This window comes from Candoia aspera, chromosome 2 (assembly GCF_035149785.1).
Source record: "Candoia aspera isolate rCanAsp1 chromosome 2, rCanAsp1.hap2, whole genome shotgun sequence".
NCBI lineage: Eukaryota > Metazoa > Chordata > Lepidosauria > Squamata > Boidae > Candoia > Candoia aspera.
In genome coordinates this window covers 72,173,082-72,197,539 of record NC_086154.1, presented here as the reverse complement: position 1 = coordinate 72,197,539, position 24,458 = coordinate 72,173,082, and the positions used below count along the sequence as shown (strand labels likewise).

Below are 24,458 nucleotides of genomic sequence, written 5' to 3'. Positions count from 1 at the left end.
AAACAACCCTGCATTGGATCTAAATTCAGTACTCACTGAAATGATTGGGAAACGGTTGTCTTAAGAGGCAAATCTTCTCTTTCTAAGAAGAGATGCAAAAGAAAAAGGCTTACTGTAGCCCAGTAATAGATAAATACTTTGCAGAAGTTCTCAGGTTTTTATCTGGTATCACCATATCAGACTGGAGAAAACAAAATCCTTCATGAAACCATATAAATTGTTGCCAATCAGTGTTGGCACTACTGGGCTAAAGGTCCTACAGTATAGCTTGAATGATGTAAGGTGGCTCTTGATGTTTCTAAAGGCATTTGGTGGGTAGTGAAGAAAGTAAGTAGGTTTATCGGATACAATGCCACATTATATACATTGTAGCACTGAGTGTCATATGCATGAATCTTCACATTTGATTTACATTATCCATGTGTGTTTTTATGTCTTATGTGATATGGCTACCTGAGGGACCGTCTCATCCCCATTACATTGACCCGTCCCACCCGGGCATGCATAGAGGGCATGCTACAGACCCCATCTGCTAAAGAGTTCCATCTGGCAGGGTCACGGAAGAGTACCTTCTCTGCAGTAGCGCCTGCCCTTTGGAACGTTCTCCCCCCGGAGTTGAGGCAGGTCCCCTCCCTCCTGGACTTCCATAAAAAATTGAAAACCTGGCTCTGTCAACATGCCTGGGGTGGGAAAGAGAATAGTTCCTCCTGGGGATGGTTAGCTCCATAGAATTGCCCGGTTTTGCTTGCGGACAGAGAGAATACCTTAGCCATCTGGATTTTATTATATTCCAACATATCTATATTTTATTGTTATTGATATTATTGTATATTGTTTATATTATATTATGATCAAGTGTTTTATTGCAAACCGCCCAGAGTCCCTCCTTGTAGGGGAGATGGGCGGTGATAGATGGATGGATGGATGGATGGATGGATGGATGAATGAATGAATGAATGATGTCCTGTTATTCATGAAATAATTGGTGGGGAAATGTTGATTTAGAGACCAACAGGCAGCACTGAACTACCTTTGGACTCTCCTCTAATTATCCAACATGCATGTCCTGTGGCAACTGACTTCCATAACAGCATCTCTAGGGGCAAGGTAATTTGGACAATTCTTTGGGCCAATAAAAATGAATTGCCAACTGAGTTTATAAATATATATCTACGTATTCATTACTACAAATCAGTAATTATGAAGGAATAGAACTCTGCCGTTCCCTCTCTTGTGTCAAGTGTCCAGTGACACCGTGTTGTAATTTAGTTGTGGAAAAGGGAGCATAACTGAAGCAAGCTACCTTTCTAAGTGCAGCCGATCACAACTTCTTTGTACTGAACTCCTAATTTGCCGCAAAAGGTTAATGCTTCCAGAAGAAGCTACTCCAGTATGCTGGATTCAGTCATCTGTTTCTTGTTGCATAAAACGTATGTGGTGAAGTCATGTGGGAAGTGACTGGCCTGTAGAAAAGCCATATAATGCATTCTTCTCCTGGGGATGTCCTCTTGTGTTGGTTGTGCTTTGTGGTTTTCTCTCCTGCTTCAAAAAGATAAGATGGCATGGTGAGCCCTTCTTCCCTCCACTGTCTTCTCTCTCTCTTTCTCTTCTCATTGCCATGTGGAAGCAGCAACATATAACACCTACCTGTTTTGTTGGATTTCCAGTGCACTGGCATTGCCCAAAATGTTATGTGTTTATAGCTCATTTTATACATGTCTGTCTGCCAGTACAGGTGGGATGTACGTTGCTTGTGGGATCTGTACCTTAAGGCAGAACCTTCATAGAAGCAACTCAGTGGGGGTTGTTCTCAGGTACATTTACCTGTAAAGGGGTCGTGTAGGACCAAAGAGCAGCAGGAATGGGGAAGGAGCAACAAGGGGAGACTGTTCAATGTTTTGGTTTCCTGCTCTTCATTTGCTCTTTGAACAACACATCAATATCCCTGTGCATTGAATTGCTTCCATTTTTCTTTTTCTCCTCTGGGACAATTTTTTCTTGTTATCTTTTGGGCCTGGGAAAGCACCACGAGGACTGGATGATTTTTAATCAGGAAAGGAACGAAAAGGAAACAGTCAACAGTTCCTCTGGCAGCTGATACTCCCACATTTGGGGGCTTTACTCAAGAAATCTCCAGGGGAAAAAAAAGTAATGCAACTCAAGTGTGGCTCTATTCTTGTTAGAAATAGGATTTCCCGGTCCCCCTTGTCTCCCCACCACCAAATCCTTTATCTCTCTCATTTCTGAGAGCTGAAAGAACTAATTTGAAAATGTGTGGCAAAATAATAAGGATTATAAGAAAGTAGACAAGTAAGCTAAAAGCAACAATAATTTCAACTGCTGTGAGTTCCTATTAAAGCACTTGCCAAGTTGAATGTTAAAGCACTATAGAAATTTGCTATGCTCAGCCTTGCCCAGCTTGGTGCCCTCCAGATGTTATGGGGCTACAGTACCTAGCATACTGGCTGGAATGGTAAATGCTGGAGTCCCACCACATCTGGAAAATGCCAGGCTGGGGGAGGCTGTCTAGCTACTGGATGGTGGTGACAATGATTGAAACGTTACCAACTCATCTCTCTCAAGTTCAGCACTTGAAAATGCCCAGCTTTACAATGATCATCTCTATGACTTAGGGCCTCAGTATATGATACATTGCTAGCAATGTGATAATTATCATTGGATTTTTTTTATTATTAAATGCCAGTTGCATGGGGTACTACAGTGCAATAAAAGGAGGCTTATTCCCAATCCCAGTTAAAAATTGCCCCATGCAACTATTCGCATTAAGAAAAAGCTTCTCACTGACTCCAGGGTTTTCCTGTCATGTTAACTGCTGCATGTGGGATGAAAAGTTCATATGTAACAGAGGCCTTAAATATGGACAATTCAGTGGTCATATTCTTTATTGAAATATTGAAATAGCAATATTGGAATATCACATCTATGAAAATACAATCAAACTTTTTCAGAAATACATGAGAATGACAAAACTGGAATAACATAAAAAGGTGCAGTGCAATATATTATGGGGTCTTGTAGAGTTCTTCATTCAGCATCTCCTGAGATGGAACCACACAGTTTGACCTGGGTCTACATAAACAGCTCATAGGTGCAGAGATGTGACTCTTCTTGAGGACTTGAGTAGACTTCATTAGATGATATAATTCCATTTCATTTACACATTTCCTCTTAGCTAATTTTACAAATCATTCATTGCCTAATACATAATTTTGGCTTACATAGCTTGGTTGTAAATTGACTGTCATAATAAGCTCTGCACAATGTTCTTAATTCCTTGTTGCTTTCTTTTCTGTGTGTCATTAAAATACAGTTAAAAATTAATTAATTGATAAACAAGGCAGTTCGTTGCTTTGTCTTTGACTTCAGAACTGCCAATGGCTCAGAAGGCCTCACTGAGGTAACTCTTCCTATAGAAAGAGCCTACAGAGCCATGCAATATATTGGCTCTCTGACAAGGGAAAAGTGATTTTCTTTCTGTGGAAATCCTTCTGGGTGACGTGAAACCAGCTACTTTTTCCTAGTAAAAATATTTCCAAGTAAAAATGCTTTCTGGCAGACAGCTCCTCGTGCTTCCTGTCCAAAGGCACTGTGCTTCTCATTCTTCTTTTCCTCCTCAAAGTATTTTTGGGTGGGAGTTAAAAAATGGAAGAGGGGTTGGAAAAAGGGTTTAGAAATGAAAAATGTTGCAATTTAAAATGTTGCTCTGTAAAATTCAGTAAATTAGGAAGGACAATTGCACAGTAAAATCATGATCTGGAATGCCAGCTTCTGGGTCACTGCAAAGCTAACCCAGGGAAGGAAGACATGAATTAATGGATCTGAAGGGAAAGACGTGTAATGGCAGGCATAGATGAGCTACATTATATTGATGTCATAGAGGCATCAAGTAGTAGCTGGTCATACTTCGCAATGTATTGCTTCACAATCATTGTGAAGGGGTGCTGAAATAATGATTCCATTAACCAATTCAAAACAAAAGGAGGGGTTACTATAACAATGGTAACTCTTTCTTAGGAGCTTTTATATGCACTCCCAATTCTCCTTATTCTCCTTCTCAATGGGACATTGTGATCAGTGAGAAAGGACAACACATTTGCAGCCCTTAAAACGGACCTCTCTCCCAGCCACGTTATAGACCACTAGTTTCATGCCTGTCCAACATAGTGCTGGTGAGTGGGAGGCATGTTACTCAAAGCCCCTTAGGTCTTGTTGGGTAAGTTAATAAAGTCATATGAAAACAACATGAAAAGTTTTACGTTTTCAACAACACATTCACATCCCTGTGAGGTTCATTTGTGTGTTACTGATATTCCTAATTATTTCACTGCAGCATTTTGAAGTTATCCATGCAGACTTGCTGTTGGAGGTGTTGTGAATCTCTCAACAGTGGCAAGTTTCTTGGGACAGGTGTCATCAGTTTTCAGGCAGCCTCTCCCTCCCCCTCATTCTGTTATTGATACCCTTTTAATGATTAAGAGATAAATTTAGTTATTTCTTTGAAACATATATATAGCCGCCCATCTTAAAAATAACTCTGGGTGGCTTACAATCAGTAAAACAATATAAAACAGTACAGAACTAAAAGCAATAAAACTAAAAACAGAAATAGCGGATGCCACAGCCACACATCCCTGATGCAACCCACATTCTCATCCCACCCTGACCTCGCCCTGTCTCAGCGCCTGAGGGAAGAGCCAGGCTTTAAGTGCTCTCTGGAAGGATAGAAGGGTGGGGGCCTGTCAGATCTTGGGGGGAGGGTGTTCCCAGGGCTGCAACTAGGGTCTGTGTCACTCAGGGCAAACATGGATTCCACGCCCATTTTGGTGCCCCTTCAGCGCTCATTTTGGTGCCCCCGACCAGCGCGGCGCCCGGGCCACATGCCCCACTTGCCCCCCCCCCCAGTTGCAGCCCTGAGTGTTCCATAGGGTGGGGCTGCTGTGGAATAAAATAAATAAATAAAGGAATAAATAAATATATCACTGGTGTACTGATTCAAGAACAAGTCTCTATGCATGCTTCAAAGGGCTGCAGTGAGGCAATTAAATGGACTTTCTCTAAATTAGCCTAAAAATAATTGAGGTTATTGGGATTTTTAGATGATTTTGGAAATGGTTATGTCATCTCTTTATTATTCTTACACTTAAACATCTGATTAATTTTATTAACCACTTACTTTTATGTATATATCTGTATATGTTGTTGATGTATGTTGATTTCTCTTAAATTCTTCTTTATCCCATCCTGGTGTCAGCAAAAAGTCCCTAAAGGGTTGCCAGAACACTGCAAAAAAAAAAAAGTCTTATTTTAACCTTGATCAGATAAACCAACTTTATATTCCTTCCTTTTACTTCTAACAGTCTTAATCTTTAATTCAATCAAATATGGTCATAAGATTTGATTTCTCTTCAAATCTTCTTTATCCCATCACACATTTCTTCAAGGGGTTAACACGCCTCTTTTGTAGATCCAATAAGAAAGTAATTACTGACAGTGTTGATATTGTAGTTACTAATTTCTGGCTCCATTCTTCAAAGATCTCCTTTAATATTTCCGATGTTATAAGGTTATGTATCATTCTGTAAATCCCAGTATTAATTGATATCAAGCTTTTATTTTTTTTCTTCTGCTTAAAATCTTTAGTCCCCTCTAGTGTCATGTTTCTAAAATCATCACTTATCTTTTATTATGACTTTCAATTGCCAGGATAACCAAAATAAGTTGGTTTCCCATGAGAAGTTATTTTTTATAGTTAATTCCAAAATCTTGTAGTAAAAGTCAATATTCCAAATTTATCTGGACCTTTAATCCATTTATAACTTTCTTAGATCAAAATCTTATTTAGTTTTTGCTGTTTATTTCAAATTCTTTAAGTTCTTAAGCTTGTAATTATTTTTTCTTTTGTTCAGAATTGAAGATAAACTCACCCAATGAAGACTTTTCAGACCTGTTGTTCTGAAGGTCTCTAATAGCTTTAGAATAGTTAATAGGCAATCTCCAAAAGTGATTAGAAAGTGAGGTTTGCAAACTTAGTGTCCTTTAAAAGACTCCGCCACGGTTGTGAGCAAGATGGCTAATCCCTTCATCTCCCAGCACGCAAACCTGTGGGAGACTGCTGTCCGGGGAGCAGTCGTCCAGAGCACAACCATCTGGAGAGGTTTCAAGGAGCTGGTTTACTCATCGGTTCCTTGGCCTTTGCCGAGGTCATCAGCTCTGCTTTTATAGAGCCATCTTCAGTTTGCCATACCTCCCCTATAAGTGTCGGGTACTTACCATACACTCTGATATTGTGTACATATGAGGGGCCTCACCTAAATATTGGCATCACTGTTGCAAGATGGGAGGCCATATAAACTGATTAAATAAATAAATATAAAACCCAGAGTGGATGGTACCTATTTCAGTTTATATCCATCTGTGAAGCACTGGAATATCATGACAAATGCTGCAATTCAGTACTGAAGGAGTGATAATTGATCATGTTCTGTGCAAAACTCATCATTTCAATCCATATTGAGCCTAAGTCTCAAAAGAGGATTGAAAGTGATGTGTGATTGTCTCCACTTTGGCCACATGAACTGCTGAGAAAGGGAATCCTCCTTTGAAATGTTTAGTTGACGTATTGTGATTTTATGTTCTTCTGATGGGGGCTTCCCAGAAGAGGTTCAGGAATGAGATTTACAGATCAGTGTCAGCTTTCTCCCGAGAAATTTTCTGCCCTCTTTTTTACTTCCATTTCATTTCATTTAATTTCTCATTTTCCATTTTTCTCTTGCTAGTACACTCAAGGGGAATGAGCCGCTATTTTAAATACCCTGGAAACATTCCAAGCAGCACAGAAGGCAAGAAAATGAAAAACACATGAAATGAATCAAAGTTAACATTAGACATGCTCGGAGTGGGTGGAATCAAGGGTGGTAGATACCCCTGGCAGCACCAGAGAATGTCCTACACACTTTCTTTTTCTCTCTCCTCTCAGGAGGGGGAGTTACAGTGACAGAGGATGTGTACACGCTTCCCCAGTAATGAATCTCCCTCTTAAGACATAGCAAAAACCATTTGTCCTGATACCAGACAAAATGAGTTGGTTTGGTTGGAGTGCTCTTGCAAGGAAGGAACTTTCCCACTGAAAGCACTGAAGGAGCTGTGCGCTAAGCTCTATGCTAAGTCTCCAAAGCTATGCTCACGGCTTAGGGCTACACAAAGAAGTGAGTATGCCGCTCATTGCAGACAAGGTCACTGGTTTTCTCCTCTGGCTTTGCTGCTGATGTCTTCCTTCAGCATATCCCCAGCCAGTGGGGCCAACATCCACCAATGGATGTTCACTGCAACAAAAATGGAGCAGGTCTGACTTTAGAGCTCTGCCTGGACTCTTCTAGATTGGTTTTCCTTTCCCTCCTCCTACACCCCATGATGTGGGCATCTCACATGTGAAAATAAATTGAAACAAGCAAATTGGAAGTGGGTAAAAGGGCTCCAGAGAGAGTGAGGCAGACACTGCCATGATTGTGCAATTTACTAATTCCTGAAGTGTAGGATAGCTAAAAGTGACCAGCATCTGAGAGGCATGTTATGTTACCAGGAGTTGGGGCAGAAGTGATTAAAACTGACCAATACATGGAAACTGGCAAATGAGCAACAAAAGCCCAGTTCAACATCCCTTCTATTTTCTGGATGCTGCAAAAATGGCAATTAGTGCTTTTGCCTCTAGAGGGACCCCCACTGACACAATTTCAGAGTACTGTTAATATGGAATTGTGCTAATCTACTACCTCTTCCTCCCCAGATCAGTAGCATGGCCTGCTATCCTCTTTTGTGCCTTGATTGAAGCCTGAAGAGGAGTTGGTTAGGGGTCATGAAAGATAATGAATATGAAAGGAACTAAGGAAACAAAGTGCCGAGGGAGAAAAGGCGATGGCTGAGAATGGCTAGTGACCAGAGGGGAGAGGATGTTCTCAAAATGCACCTCTGGTGTTACCCACAAGAGGTGACTGTATCCCACTTCTAAGATAATGGATGACAAAGTGTACTTTGAAGGTATGGTGGGATGGTGTTGGTTTAAGAGGGGAAATACCCCTTATGTTCCAGTACACTTAATCATTACAATGGTGTTTCACTCATGGGCTGTAGACAAGTTGGAGATAATGTTGGGCAACCAAGGGGGAAGTTTGGTGTTGTCAGAGAATGAAGATCCATAATAAAGTGCAAGTGAGGGCAGTGCTTTTGTAGGTGACCTGGTATTTCTGAGTGTTGCGAACAGCAATAACATCTGGTTTTGTTAGCAGCCTTTGGGGTCAGGGGTGTAGTATAAGTCTTGTTCCTTTCTCAGGGTGAACGTTTTAACTTTGGGGTTTGGGCCTCAGTGTTGGGGATTTTGTTGTTACCGCTGTTATAGATATGCTTTATATTGTTTTAACATTACTACTGGCTATACACTTGTAAATCATTCAGGGGAATGGGTTGTCCAAGGCTGTCTACTCACAATGCTTTAAGAATGTCCATTGCCTTCAGGAAATGTAATCTGCATCTAGTCACATTGGAATTTCAGGGGACAGGGAATAATTCTGTGTAATCCTGATTTTAGACTAGAAATCTTCCATTGCACCTTTTTTTCTCATTCCTCTCTGAGGGCTTGTCTTTAAGTAAGCTCATTTGTTGAGAGGAACGGCTGTTAAAAACTGTCATAAATGAATTGGCCAATTTCAGGACTAACATAAGAAGATGGAGTATTTTAAATTTTAAACTAGGCATCTGGCTGTACTAATTTATAGAAGTGTGACATTCAGACTTCATACTGGAAGCATCAGGATCACCAAGAAAATTTTAAGTAGACTGAGGGATAGAAAAATAGCTGAGAATATGGGAAGGGGAAACCTAGAGTCTCACAACCTTTTAATATTGGATAGTTATGATAATGGATAATTTTACATTGTTGACTGGAAAAATATTTTATTTTCTGAGATGTAGTTTGATGACATCCATGAATATTCAACAGAGAGCAGCGGTTGGGTCTCTGGGCAGTGTCTTTGGCAGGGAAGGGAGCTAGATAGTTTGCTGTAGTAACTTTATTTTTCCACCATATCATCAGTTATTTTTATGCAGTGTTGGTGAGGGGGAAGGTCGTGATTTGAATCTAGACTTGCACAAATGTTCTTTTGTGAACTTTATATTTTCCCCCCTAGAACCTACACTTTTTGTATTTTGCAATATACATATACATATATTAAAAAGGCTCTAGGAGGAGAAATGCAAAGGCCAAATACAACCCACACACATTATCTAACTCATATATTGTTTTCTCCTTAACATGGTTGCTGGGTAACTAACACCTTACACCTCAACATAGTTTAGCCTGTTCTTTTTGTTTCGTTTTTGTATTGTATAACACAATTTATAACTTCATGCCCAGGCAACTGAAAATGAGTCTAAAGCCAACCTTCTATCCAAATAAAAACAATATCCCAGTGATGATGAAGTTAAAGAACAATGGTTTCGTTTGACAGAGCAATCATCTTTGATTCTGTTCTCAACTGTGCATTTCCTATATAATTCTGGCAGTGGCACTTGAGATTAAAATCATGCCAGAGACTACAGAAGCAATTGCTGATTTAAGCAGCTGAAAAGCAAGGAGATACTCCACTTAGGATGGTAGGATTGGCATGGAAAATGCAACTTGAGATCTACTGTGGCTTCTCCATGACCTGTGCTTCCGCTACCCCAGAAGCTAAGGTTTAGACAGAAATCATAGCATCAGTTTGAGAGCAGGGCCTTCTTGTGCAACTCACCTGCAACTTACTTGAAGCCTCTCAGTAATGAAGCAGCCTTGGCTTTAGGCTGGTGTGATATGAATGTATAGCCAAGTATGGAATAACAAAATATGATGGAGAAATTCTCTTTAAACTTGGTTGATTTTCATCTTTTGCTTTGTCATATACTTGGGATTTGCTGAATGCCCCCCCTTTTGGGGGGCAGGAGGGCCCACATCTGTCTTTCAACTCTTGCTCAGGCTAGTGTTTTACTTTACTTGTGAGGGGGTTATTGTTAATCCCCTTAAGAATCTTTTAAATCCAGTGTCCCTCCAGATGTTGCTGGGCACTCCCATCATACCTGATCATTGTCCATGTTAGTTAGGACTGATGTTAGTTGGAATCCAATAACATACTGTTTGAAGAGCCATGGACACTTAACCCCAATTTAGTTGGAAAAATTGTTTATAAAAATATTTAAAATAAACCAATCAATACAGTCCATATTATTTCTGCCTTGTTTTTGGGAGTCAATTGTTTCCTGTGATTGTGATTCTATGCTGCTGCATGAAGTTTGGGATTTCCTATCTGTTCATTCTAAAGCAATCAATGTTTCTTGTGAGTATTTCCTACAGGAGTTTGAAGAGAAATGTGTTTCCATTTTTGTTTGGATATCTAAAGCCAAAATGACATTGTTCCTGTCCTGCATGCATTTGTTATGCAAGAACACCATTAATTTATTCAGCTGCCTTTGAGTCAATGTTGACTCCTAGCGACTGCCGGGACAAGCCCCTGCAGTTTTCTTGGCAAGGTTTCAAAAGTGGTTTGCCATTGCCTCCTTTCTAGGTCTGAGAGAGAGTGACTGGCCCAAGGTCACCCAGCTGGCTTCATGCCTAAGACGGGACTAGAACTCACGGTCTCCTAGTTGCTAGCCTGGTGCCTTAACCCCTACACCGATCTGGCTCTCTAAGAGCACTGTGCCCTTATCCTGTTGTATTTCTGATGCTTTTTACATGAAGTGATGAGAGTGCTTTAAGATACGTACAAAAGTGGCATCAGTGTTACACATTCTCACTTAGCAGAGAGATTATGTTCTAGGGAGAGGTGGTTAGAACGTAAAATATTGCTGAGTGTTTGTATTTATTTACAGATATTCATGTTGAGAATACACAGAGACTGACATCATAGCCCTCTAATAAGCAACTCTGGTTCTCACAGATCAGTCAAATGCACCTATAAACAATATGGTTAGGGAAGAAGACTGTTTTGTGCTTAAAGACCCTAGATTTCAGATTAGGGCTGGAAAAGAAGGGATTAAATCTCCTGCCGTAGTTTTCTGGTCCAGATGAATATTCTCCCCAATGCAGAGATGGGGATTCTGTGGCCCTCCATATGCTGTTGAATTACTGCTCTGAAGAACTCTCAGTTTTAACTGAGAATTCTTCAGAAAAATAATTCAGCTGGGAAATGTAGTTCAGCAACATCTAAAAGTCCACACTTTTACATTCCTGTCTCAATACTTGTAGAAATTGTAATGCTTCCTAGTGATACATGTCTCACAATGAGTATGGCCCCAGCTCAAATTGTGGGATTGAGGGGGGTGGGGTTGTTCCCCCACCACACCACACCACACACACACACACAGAGTGAGCACCTCTAGTTTACATACATAGACTGTAATAAGAGTAGTGAGAAGGTGCATCCATGTCCTTATTGTGAACAGACAAGTCTAGCTTATTTTCCTACCTGTTGAGAGAATATCTTCTGGCTATTTAGCCAACAACCTCCATAATAAAAGGAAGTTCTAGCCAAATCTGGCCACCTTCCCCCAAAATTTAACCAGTACCTTTTACCACATCAACCCAATTCAACAGCATCTTTGGAAGACTGCTCTTATTACTCAAATGTATAATGTTTTATGAAAGCTTGTGTTTCTTAGCAAATAGAAAAAGCTGTCAATATGGAAAATACTGAGTTCTGTAATAGCACCTGGGAATTCTGTTGTGGTTTGCATTCAACAGCTCCATCTTTCTTCTTCCCTACTAAAGAAGCACTTTGCCACTTTCTGCCTGGGCAAGGTGAGGATGTGGGATGCCACAGAAAGGACCAGAAACATTTCCAAGGCTAAATGTAATGGACTTGGCAACCCCTTTTGTCTCCCTCTCAGTCTTTGGAGCTCTAATTTTGGAATAAGAGGTGCCTTTCCTCACCAAGGAACCGCAGTAGAACCCAGCCCTTTCTGTGGTGTTAGAAAGAGCTTCAGGGATGATGATGAATTGTCTTGACTCCCGGCACTCTCTCTCCCGGTTGCTTTGCAGCTGCTGGGTATCTTGCAGAACAGAAAAAAGCAGGAAAGGGGGTGCCAGCAGGCTGTTTATGATTCATAAAAATAACTTTAGGTGAACTGGGCACAGCAGAAAGGGATTGATACGCACCTGATTTTCTTCCCAGGATCCTTCTCTGCTTTCTTTTCTTCACTGACCTTTTGATTCTTCTTTGTTCACCCTGCTTTTGCTACCACCCCTACTTCCTCACCTCTCTAGTTTATTTTATTTTCTTTTATAATCATCTTCTGTGATGTCTTGGTTGCTTCTTTCATCTTATAATTCTAGTAAGTCCAGGTAGAAAACTGAACCTAAGATGGGCTCATGTGTGTGAAGGTATGGGGGGAGGGTTGGAGGGGCCTTTGACTAAGAAGGCGTATTATTATTATTAAGTCTTCAGGTTTAAAAGTAACATAACCACAACCAGAGTCATTTAATTAAGTATCTTTGCAGAAGGCAGGTTGTAACATGAATTCCCTAGTTATGGCGATTCATTAGAACATGCCTTCTTCTGATCTGTTGAAAGAAGCTTCACTGGATTATTATTATATTATTAACAACAATAATATGATTTTTAAAAACAACTTTGGTAAGATGTGCTCTGATTCTGAGCCCATTTGGGAGTCTGAGATCAGAAAAAGGAACTTGGAGAATTATTTGCTTGGGCAGGCTCTGATGCCATCTTCCCCAGCAAGCATGTCAGCAGTTTGGTGGTAAGCTTTTTATAACTATCCTTTGTTTCTGATATTTCTTCTTGCCAGAGGTGCTAAATCATGGCCATTTTAGAAAAATGGCTCATAGGAAATGGCTCACCCACAGAAAATGCATTCTCTCACATCCTTTGTTAATAGCAACATTTGCCATGACCCATGGACTGCTTTTTAAAAGTTGTCAGCTTCCCACTTCCCCTAGGTAGCTTAGGGGAGGCAGTCAAGTGGCCTTCATTTCATGGCTGTATGAGATGCTAAGTAGATGCTATTCAGGAAGTTGCTGGACTGACTGGTTTCAAATCAGTGCTTAGGAAAGCACATAAAAGGCCCCAATCTTACAAATTTGTTTTCAGACGCTGCCATCTTGTGTTAAATTCAAGCAAAATTATTAGATCAGCACTGTGCATTGGTTGTGCTAGAAGTGGGCCTCCAGCAATTGAGGCAATGGTTTCTTTTCCTAATTTTTATGATAACCAGGCACTCTGTACTTTGTTTGCCCTCTTCAGAGGGAGTTTTGTGAAACAGTTTAGAGCTGGCCAACTTCCTGCTTAGAGCGTGTTTGTACAGGGTGTTTGAAACCCAATGAACTGCAACTTGAAACTTTTGAAGTCTTTCAATGAATTCCTTTTGCATGCAATCATTTACAATTGCAAAGCAAAACTGCGTACAAAGAGGGCTGCAACCTCCGCTAGTGCCTTTTCTCTGTATTTGGTTTGCAAAAACAGGTCTTGTATAGAAAGGAGTAGGAAGTCTAGGATTTTTCTGTTCTGAAGCAATGTGTTATAAAACCCTTAGCAACAACTATGTACACATTCCATTAGAATAGGAACACTAAGGCCCATGTAAATTGTTGCAGAAAATGAAATTATGTGCCATACAGGCAGCCATTGGTGGCAAATTCTTCCACTCGGGGGTAATTGGCAATTTCTAGGGATGTGATTGATATCAGCATACTGGCTGGGGAATTCTGGGAGTTGAAGTCCACACATCTTAAAATTGCTGAGGCTGAGAAACACTGAAACAGGTCCATACTTCAGCTCCATACTGTTGCTGATTTGCTTTAATTACCATGAACCCATTCAGTGAGGAAAACTAATGTAGACTGAATTTATTTTAGGTAATTTATTTCAGGCAATTTATTCATTTCATACAAAAAATGTGTTTATATGACTGTTCTAAACTATAGTATATAATATTTATGTCATCAGTTATTTCAGGGATCTGTGAAACATGTACAGTATGCTGTGTTTAAGCTTATCCCTGTGAAAATGGGAGGGAAGAGAGAAGAACGCTAGCCTCTTTTTATTGTTATTGCTAATTGTTTTCCTTATTGCTTTTCTATTCCATTGCTTCCTGTTCTTAGCTATTCACATCTTCACCAAAGGATAGGGATGTGCCCAACTATTTGATCAACATTTTCATTACTATTGGTCCTGTTTTTAGCACCAGTTTGGCCTTTGTTTACTAAAAGGGGGTGGGGGGCAGCAATATGATTTCCTTTCCAGGAGAGCAGGTAGCCTACATCAGCTTCTTTCAACCAGGTGTCCTCTGTTTGTATTGAACGTCCACTTCCTTTACCTCCAGCCAAGAAGGTTTTGCCATCCAAAGACATGAAATCTGTAGACCCAGCATATCTGGAGGATACCAGTTTGGGAAAGGCTTACACTATAAGTATTAGGGTGACCATTTTACTCCACTATTTGAAGGTCCAATCCAAGTCTATAGATAAAGAGAAGTTTGCAGTTGCCCATCAAATGTTAGTACTTATATAATAAACTGAGCAGAGAGATACAATGCATTTTTATTTAGTTTATCCTTTTTTTAAAAAAAAATGCTTCGATATATAATACAGCATACTAAAAAAAAGAAATTGGTGTCGGGGGTGGGTTGTGTCAGAGAGAAATGCTTATGTAATCAGTTTTTATTAAAGTTATGGAAGACATGACTTCAAGTATATCTGTTTATTCACCCCATTTCTCTGAAATAGTAAATACCATAAACAATAAGAAATAAAACAACATACTATTGGAATAGACACACAGCATGGGAAAACCCAGCTAAAGCTTGTTTAGCATTTCCCTTTTCAATGAAATTGAGGTTGATTTAATTTCCTTCATACTTCTTGATAGACAAAACTCCACATTAAATTCTGGTTGACCACGGAAACCAGGTGTCATGTTCACTGTTTCAATGTGCACTGTACATCATCACGTTTCACATGCCATGGCGCTGACGCGTGTTTCTGTTTGGGAGGGAGCTGCTGTGAAACCTTGTACCAAGCTCTGTATCTGTGTTCATTACAATGGAATGTGTTTGGGTTAAGTTCTCTGTTCAAGGACTTTTCCCGCGGACCATCAGAAGCCGTTAGGAGCACCTGGGATTGTGAACTTGGGAAGATTCTATGGGGGGAGGGATCTTATTTGTACCGAGGGTTTTTAGTTTGCACTTGGCACGCTTTTATCATTCTCAGCTTTCTTTGTGATCCTGCATACTATTCTTTAATAAATCAGATATCTTTGCATTCCTGATCATGAGTCTGAGAGTGTTTTAGAATAGGCATTCATTACACCAGGCTTCTAAATCAATCCACCCCATTTCTGCTTTCTTTAAAATTACCTTCCTGAATTAAGGCTCTTCAGATGTGTTGGAATTACAACTTCCCATTACAAATCCTGCTGCCCACAAGACTGCAGATTTGGGGAGTTCTGGATCTGCATCTACTGGAGGGCACTCGATTGTGAAGGACCTTTAAAGATAAGCCATGCTTGAAAAAATAAGATAGGCTCTACTGTGCCAGACCAAAGCTCCACCTAGTCCAGGGTTCTGTTACCCACAGAGGCCATAGAGATATCTGTAGGAGGCTCAGAAACAGTGCATGAGGACAATACCAGGTTGCTTGTACTGTTTGGTGTTCTGAAGGATACAAAACAATACCTCTGGATAGCTTTGCTGCTAACATTATTTACTGCTGTTTTGCTGCTAACTAGATCATTCATGTATGATAATGTAGCATCAGTGCCAGTGACCTGTCAGAACGTAACATGTGAATGTTGACGGGGTTAGGATTTAAACCTGTGCTCTTCTTGTTCAGCATCTCAACACAACAAGTTCTCAGCTACTGATTTTGTTCACATGTTACAGTTTTTCTGGCTTCTCTGTATGATTCAGCGTTTTCAATAAATTGTGAATAAGAAGTCTAGTACAGCATACAAATAGGAGGAACTACTAAATACATTAGAGTTTTTCCTTTTAAAAATAGATGGGGGGGGGATGTGCACACTTCCAGGATTCCATATCCACGTCTAACTCTGTCCTCCGTATGTTTCTTCTTCCCCAGATATTTCAAGAAGTGCAAGCCTTTCTGAAACAGAGCTGAAGGAGGCAAAAGCTAGGAGCCAGAGAATTGTTGCTCAGCTGACAAATCCACCAAGTTCCAATTCCAAAGGGGTCCTGCTGTTTCACAGGCGCAAGCAGCGAGTGAATGCATTCACCTTAGGAGCCCCAAAGCCAACCAGCCAAGAACAAGTAGCTGCGGAGAACAACCCCAAAGCTATCACTCACCATTGCACTCTGAGCCATGGGAAGGAATCACATCTGAAGCATCTAAAACCAAACGGGGAGCTGAACGCATCATCCTGCATCCAGAATTTTGGACGCTGGGGGCAAAAAGTCACCATGGAAAAATATGAGGAGAGTCTGGGTGTGGAACAACCCCTAGATAACGCACAGGGCCTTCCAGGGAATAAAGAAAACAGTGAGAAGATTCTTTATTCAACTAACCCAATGTTGTCCTCTAAAGATATTCCAGATGAAGAATTTCAGCAGATCCCACTCAGCGTATACCTTAAGGAGAATACAGGGACAACTTCAACCAATGGAATGCATGAACCTGTCACTGAGTTTAGAAAAGTGCCTATTGGTGAGCAGGGACCAATTCTGGGTAATATAGAAAACATCCCACCTAGGGCTGATGATGTAGCCACCCCTAACGTTGAGAAAAAAGGTACCATTCTTGAAAAAGAACTGTATCTTCTGCATATGGATCAGAAAAATAATATTCTCGATAACGAACCGTATTTACCCATAGGTAGTGAGAAAAACAATAACATCCCCGATAAAGATCTATATGCAGCTATTATTGATAGGGAGAATAATATTGTCCTCAACAAGACACTGAGTGAACCAGTCAATGACAGAAAGGAAAATGGAGAGCTTCCCTGCAAGGAACAGGATGAGTTGGTCACTGGAAATGAGAACATTTTTCCTGCTGCTGACACCGAAAGATCCACTGATGTACGTTCTGATGAAACCAGCACACAAAATAATAAGCAGTACTGTGAAGTGCGCCTGACTTTGTCTAAGCCCCAACCAGTGAAGAACCGAACTGCAAGACCTTTTGGAACTCAATCACTGGCTAAAATCCTCCCACCAGCAGAGAAGAGCCCAGTGGTGGAGCTTCCTCCACCGCCTACCTATGCAGAAACATTTTCCAGCCCCCCTCCAGTGACTAGGGTTAGGTCACCTCCAGCTTACTCAGCGCTGTATCCTAGTCAAGAACAGAAAATCCTGGTTCCCTCTGAAGCTAGGTATAAAGACAGCAGCCCAGGACCTCAATTCAGAGAGAATAGAGCATCACCTCCAGATAAAACAGGCATTCTGGAAGAATCTGCAGCCCGCAGAGCAGCTAAGAAGTCCATGTTCACCTTTGTTGAGAAGCCAAAAATGGCTCCTAATCCAGATCTTTTGAATTTAGTACAGACAGCAGATAATAAAAAGAAGCAGAAAGGACAAGGAGGAGCACTTCCTGAGGATGAATCATTTGCATTGGGTGCAGATGCCTCTAACTTTCTAACTGAAGGTAGATCATTAGATGGACACACTCAGACCCTTGCAGATGCTCCACCAGAATGGTCTTCATGTTTAAGATCACCAAAAATACATCCCAAGCCTAAAATAAGCTCCAACCAAAGCCTATCAGAGGCAAAAGGAAAGGGGGCAGAACTGTTTGCCAGGAGGCAATCAAGAATGCAGAAGTATGTCATTGAGGCCCCATCACATCCAGCTATAGCTAGATCACCTTCACCTACTATGTCTCTTCCTCCATCCTGGAAGTATACTTCAGAAACTCATCTTTCCCCTGTGGCATTCCAACCTACACAAAAAAGTCCATCAAGATCTCCAAAAGGTCCTCCTGTATCTTTCTACAACAGCAATTTGATAGAAAGAGAGCTGTCCAAAAAGGAGTTGGAAATCTCCAAGCAACAGCCTTACCAACTTCAGTCTTCCTTGTTTATTCGTTCCCCAGTCAAAGAGCCCATGAGATCTGTCGTCCCCGAAGCTGGCTATATGAGACAGGCTTCTTGCTCAACTTCACCTTTGCCACCTTCTGGTCTATTGCACTCACCTGCCCAGTCCAGCCCAAGCAGAACATTGCCTGCCCTCTTTGCTCCATCGCCTGGAACTGTGTTTCCATTGCAGAAGATCAGAGCAAGTGCTGAAGCATCACCAGAAGCATCTTTTGATTACTCTTCTAAAATTTTGTCTCCAAGAGCTAAAGGTGTATTCCAAGCTCCAAGGCCATCTTACTCCACCAAGAATGCAGGAATTGAGCCTCAGGTGTGGAAACCTTCTTTTTACTACAAGTAATTGCTTTTAAAGAGTCTGCAAGGGTTCAGGCAAAAGACCTACATCATCGTTAGTTTCTGATTGGTGGCATGCAAAGAAAAAAAAAGCAAAATGAAGACAGCTTGTAGGTTATAAGCGCAAACACATCTTGTGTATAATGTGCCATCTCTCAAACCATAATAAGCTAAGGTACTTTTTCCACTAAGAAAACTGAGCAGGCTTTTTTGGAAAAAAAAAATCTGCAGTGGAAACCCAGTTTAGCCTAATGCCAACGTATTTCAGCTAAGCCAGTCCTGATAGAACTTGTGCAATTGGATTTGTGCCATATAAGTTCCAAAGAGAGTTCAGCAGTGGGTGGATTTAGTCCACAAAAGAATATAAAAATAGTCCAAGCATAGGAGTCCTAGAAGATTATTAGCAGAAGCTTGGCTAAAGCAGGAAGAAATGCCTGTTGTTTTCTTTCTTCTCATGCCCAGAAACTCTATGAACATCCAATCTCTGGCTGCTTCTTTGCCTTACCTTTTTTTTTTTTTTGGCTTCTTTGCTCTGAAGGGTGTTCCTCCTCTGTCTTCTCTACATCCAGAGCCTCCAATATGACATGCTCACCTTCTCTACTCTCTGCTGCTGCAAAAAGACAATTCTAGCTGAAGCCTGTTCCTGCCTCTGCTACCTTTGTTTGTGCTTCATTTATTTCTCCTTTCTAATTTTATTGTCTCTTTTAGATAACAGGAAATTGAATACCTTTGGGTAAATACATGTATCATAAACATAGTCCAGAGTACAAACCTCACCTTAGCCTCTTAGCACCCTGTATTTAATGCACAGAAGTGCCGGCAGACTAACCCAGCTTTACAAACTGTAAAAGTCACACAAAAGCCTCCCCCCACGCACACACACACACCCAAATCCTTTCTCTGCAATCAGGGAATAGCTGCAGATGTTCTGCAGTTAGCTTACAATAAGTAATATTACAACAATTCTATCCTACTTACGCTGGGATTTAGGAGAACACAGAGACCATTGTTATAACTGATGTGGAGGCCTCAAAGCAGTTAGAATACATGTAGCCCAGTACCATGATTTAGTCGTTGGGAAATACAATGAGGTTTCAAAAATTGGTTTTAAACATTTTATATTGGCAGAATCCACTCAAGGTATCTGCAATTATCTCACAGAAGAACCTTTTTCAGCACTAGTAACTATTAATAGAAATCAGGGATATGTAAAATATAGTCTCTGTGATATAATATTTCTTCTATACAGTCCCAGTGATACAGTATTTCCTGATAATGCTGAGGTTTGGGTTTTTTTGTTTTTTTTTAATGTTCACATGTTTTTCTGGTCCTTAGAATTAATTTTCCTTCTTGTTGTGGAGTGAAGGGAAAAAGGAACACCATGCTGTGCCCTAAAAAGACTGAAACAGAAGGCAAATAAAATGATTTTCACATTTTAACCCTTAATCTGATATTTAACATCCATGCTAATCTTTCTTACGGATCTGAATTGGATATTGAATATTTGGGACTAAAAGTATCACTGAGATGATACATAGATCACAGAACAAGTTCAGGTTCAGCCTCTGATATTTAGAAATAAGAGATCCCTTATGTTAAGTAGACAACTAATATTAATTGCAGCCATCATTGCAGTCCTTCCTTCATTTTCCTCACCCTGGGAAACCTTCAGACCAGCTCTGTGGATCAGTGCAACAGGATCCAAAGCCAGTGCACGAACGCCTGCAGTCTTCTCAAATCGACACATCTGGCTGGCCTAGCTGGCCATTTTCACAATGCAGAAATACCTTTGAGGGAAGGTAGACAACTGAGAGACTTGGAATAGGCACAAAAGGGTGGGGGCCCTCAACTTTAGGAAACAATACTTCAAACTTCTGTGCAATTGCATGGAGTGAGGGCTTCGTTTATACATTTAGTGTGGAATAAAAAGTCATGTTTAAAGTAAGCCAACTGCAGACTGACCTTCAGGCTGACTCTACAGGACAGGTGGTTGTTTCACCCTGCTGAGTGAACTGTCTCCAGACAAATCCAGCACTGAGAATTCATTTCTGCCATCGCCTCCTCCCATGATTTATTTAGTTGCAAACTGCAGGGCCTATACACAAAACCCTAAATAATACTAGTTGTTATATTACTATCCTACTTTTTGGTCAAGAGTCCAAGGCAGCATACACTGTGCTCCTTCCTCCCATTTTACCCCATAACTTCAACCCTGTGAGGTAGGTTTGATTGAAGAAAGAAGACTTGCCCAAAGTCACCCGGGAAGCTGCTGTGGCTGAGGGTAGACTAGGACATGGTCCAAGACCTTAACCACTCTGCCACATTGGCTATCTTCTCCCAGTCTAGTACATTCTCTGTTTCTGATTTTTCCTCTTTCCCTCTTTCTCCTGCTTGACAAATTCTAGCAAAAGCAATTCAAAGATATTACTGGAAGCCCAATAAATCAAGCAAGATCAATGAATGGTCTATCAGACACAAGGCTTACATTGGTTGGCAATACCAAATGTGAAACTAATATTACTGAATGCATTTTCTTCTCTCTTCCATGCTATGTGTTCAGAGTTGGAATAGTTCCAGAGGTAGAAGGAGAATTGCTTGGGAAAGGGCTGTGGAATAGCCAGGTGTTCACAGGACACTGGTTTCTCTCAGTTCTGATGCCTTATCTGAATAGCTATAGTGAGCCCAGGGATGCCTGCAAGGGGCAGGCAGGAGGCTAAAAAAGTCAAAATGACTATGTGTTTGAAGCATACACAAAAAAGGGTGGGGCTTGATTGGGTATGGCTGCTGTTTTGATCCCCCTTTTCAACCCCCTCCTGCAGAGACCCCCAACTGAGTCCCATATACCTGCTGCTTAATCAAGGGGCAGCAGCAAGTTTCCCCCCTTTTCTTCAATTCCTGCAATAAAAATGCCTGCCTTGGTAAAGACCTAATGCAGATCTCAGGCCAAGCTGATGTATCCAGGTATAGCATATATGTACAATATATTAGAGAAATGACTAGGAAGGCTTGGAACTTGGCAACTGCAATTTTTCTCCTTCCAAACTTGTAAGTCAAAGCAGAGATGGGTCAAACAGACCCCAGCAGGATGGGATTTGGGTGGCTTCATCATCTTTTTGATGTAAAGATGGGAAGTTAATCCAAGGGTTCTTTATAACAAAGGCCAGAGAAGGGAACACATCAGCTCAATGTCTTCTTTTTTCACTGCCAAGCAAAAGGGTTTCACTGCGAGGCACTTCCTTTCACAATAGAGACTTTGGGAGGAGGATTCCAGTATGTTTGGATTAGGTCAGGACAAGAAATGAGAAGCAATTTTCTTTTCCAGTATGATGATATGAAAGCAGTTTAATGCTCTTCACTGTTTGAATAGACCTAAGGATCACAGAGCATATTCCATTTGCATTTTAGTTATTCCCCAAGAGTTTTACAATTGCAAGAGCATGAAATCTCCATGACAAGTAACTCTGGGATGGATGGATGGATGGATGGATGGATGGATGGATGGAAGGAAGGAAGGAAGGAAGGAAGGAAGGAAGGAAATTTTTCCACCACAGATAAAAAAAGTTTCAAAATGAGAGGGCGTTAAACTTGCTTGTATTCCCCACTTCACTGAAATAAAAAAAAAGGTTGGATGAAAGTTCCCATGCTGAAGGAAAACAGACTTGGCAAAGAGTTCAAAAATGTACACTTTACCAGAGGAGTCTTTTTTATCTCCTTCAATTCCTAACTGACTTTAGTGGAACAAAGGCTGAATTGAGAAAAATTATCTAGGGAATGTGGGATGGTTGCCTAGATGACTGAATACCAGTTGTGAATCCCCAGAAAACTTTGGACTGTAGCTCCCATCCTCCCAGGCCATAAAGTCTAGTAGTTGAATACAGTACTGTTTCTGGACCCCAAAGAGCCACTAGAGTAGAGCAGTTTTCCTCAAGCTTGTGCCTGACAGATGTTGGCCATAGTATCTAGGAAAGTGGGAGGTACAGTTCAACCCATCAAGATAAGTCTAGAACAATGTTTCTCAACCTCAGCCATTTTAAGATGTGTGGAATTTGACTCCCCAAATTCCCCAGCCAGTATGCTTACATTTTAAAGCGGCTGAGATTGAGAAACACTGGTCTAGAGTAATGTTTGGGAAACTCAAGTGTTTTAGCTCACTTTGACTAGATCAGTTTTTCTCAGCCCAGATGAATTGACCAATTCCCAAATTCCCAGCCATCCTGGCCCCTATTGAAAATTATGTGTGTTGAAATCCACCTGTCTTGAGAGTGTCTAGGCTCAAGAAAGCTGGGTTAGATAACTTCACCACAGCTATTGCCATCAAAAGATGAAAGACTAAGGAGAGGGGTGCAGCAGGGTGAACTGATTGCTTCAGGCAAGTCATGGAAGAGGAAGTAGGGAGGCAGCTGCAGGGACCCCTATTCACCTGAAGTGTTCTTCAAGTGTTGGCTCAATGGGAGAAAGGGGCACCAGTTACTTGCTTCAGTCAGCAAAACATCTTCAAGGAAGAAAGGAGTGACAGATTTTGAATCTAGAGTCAGAGAAGGATGGGATGGCAGTTGAGTTAGATCATATATGAAATCACAGGCTGGATGGAGCATCCAAATGTTGCTGACCTACTGATGCTGGGGCTTCTGGGCACTGTAGTTCAGCAAAACCAGAAGGGTCACAGATTCTCAAATACCCTTTAGCTGGTATATTCTATGAGACTACATATTCTGTATATAAACGAACAGTGTAAGTTCTTGTGCACATGCTTCACACATAACAAAGAGGAAGCTTAAGGACAGAAAGCTCTCACTCTGAATACAGAAAACTATTTTACAGAGAATGGATGTAGATCCACTCAGAGTATGCCCATTGTGTCAAGTATCTCATGATAGTTATACACAGGACTCAGGGCTAGACACCCATTTCTAGTGGTCCACCTGTGTAGTGTCAAACTTGTCCCCCCCCATTTTAGAGATCAAGTTATGCCTTAAAAGCTGCACACAAAAATATACCACTAGTACTGCTGAAAACAATATGGATGACTTCTTCAACTGGATACCCTCCAGATGTGTTGAACTACAACTCTCATATTTCTCAGGCAGCATATTTCACCTTGGTTTAACTACTGTCAAAGGCATCATGCTAGAAAGGACTATCTTAATGGGGTGACGATATAGTGCTTAACCAGCGCTTAGGAGTTTCGCATAACACTGACTCTTGACTAGAAAGTACATGACAGATTTTGCTGAAAAGTAACAGACATGTTTTCAGTGGGGCAGGTGCTTCCTGTCTGCATGTTCCATTTAACAAGGGACTGGATTCCCTCTCCTCTCTTGAAACCCTGTAGCAGCAGTTGAGAGAGAGGCAGAGAAGAGTCCTGCTTCGTAGATAATAGGATGCTGGAAACAAAGGAAACAGCAGCGTCCATTCCTAATACTTGTTTTCTGATGTAGTTTGGTGAGGGGGGGGCAGGTACAAGGCATGCACTAAAGTTCTGTAATCCATGGCACAGAAGAATTAGCAAACCATTGATATCTCCATGTCAGCATTTCCACTAGCAAGAGGGATGATACAAAATTCGGACAGTTGGATGGGAGTTCCTCAGGACTGATAAATGAATGTGGAAGGAAGGGAGGGAGGGAGGAAGGGAATTTCTGAGGCAAGAGATTCTCCTTCCCTGAGCAGTTCAGATTGTCCAGCTAGTTATACTAATTGAGAAGTCCCAGTCCATCTAAAATAATTCAAGTGTGATTCTATTGGGATTCCACCAATAGAAATACAAGTGGAGAAATTATCCTCAGACAAGTTGTATGTGAATGGTTACCTTTGTGCATTAATGTCAGCAGAAGCATGCCCTCCAGCTCTTGGCTTGACCTCCCTACCCAATGATAACATGAAGCACTTCCATCAATGCTAACCTGGATACACAGAATGAAGCCAGCAGGGGTGGGAGGAAGAGAGATGAAAAATGCAACATGTCAGATATAAATCCCGTGACTTAAAGTACTTTTGTCAGAAGCTGGGTTGCAACTGCAC

At 41.0% G+C, this 24,458-nt stretch overlaps 1 protein-coding gene across 1 annotated transcript in view; it reads left to right on the top strand.

The window, feature by feature from the left end:
- SYNPO (synaptopodin) overlaps nt 1-24,458 on the top strand; it is a 67,737-nt gene that overhangs the window by 33,134 nt on the left and 10,145 nt on the right. Inside the window, exon 2 of the mRNA XM_063292179.1 lies at nt 16,136-18,414. Coding sequence (XP_063148249.1) covers nt 16,136-18,414 — 2,279 coding nt within the window. The remainder of the gene's footprint in view (nt 1-16,135; nt 18,415-24,458) is intronic.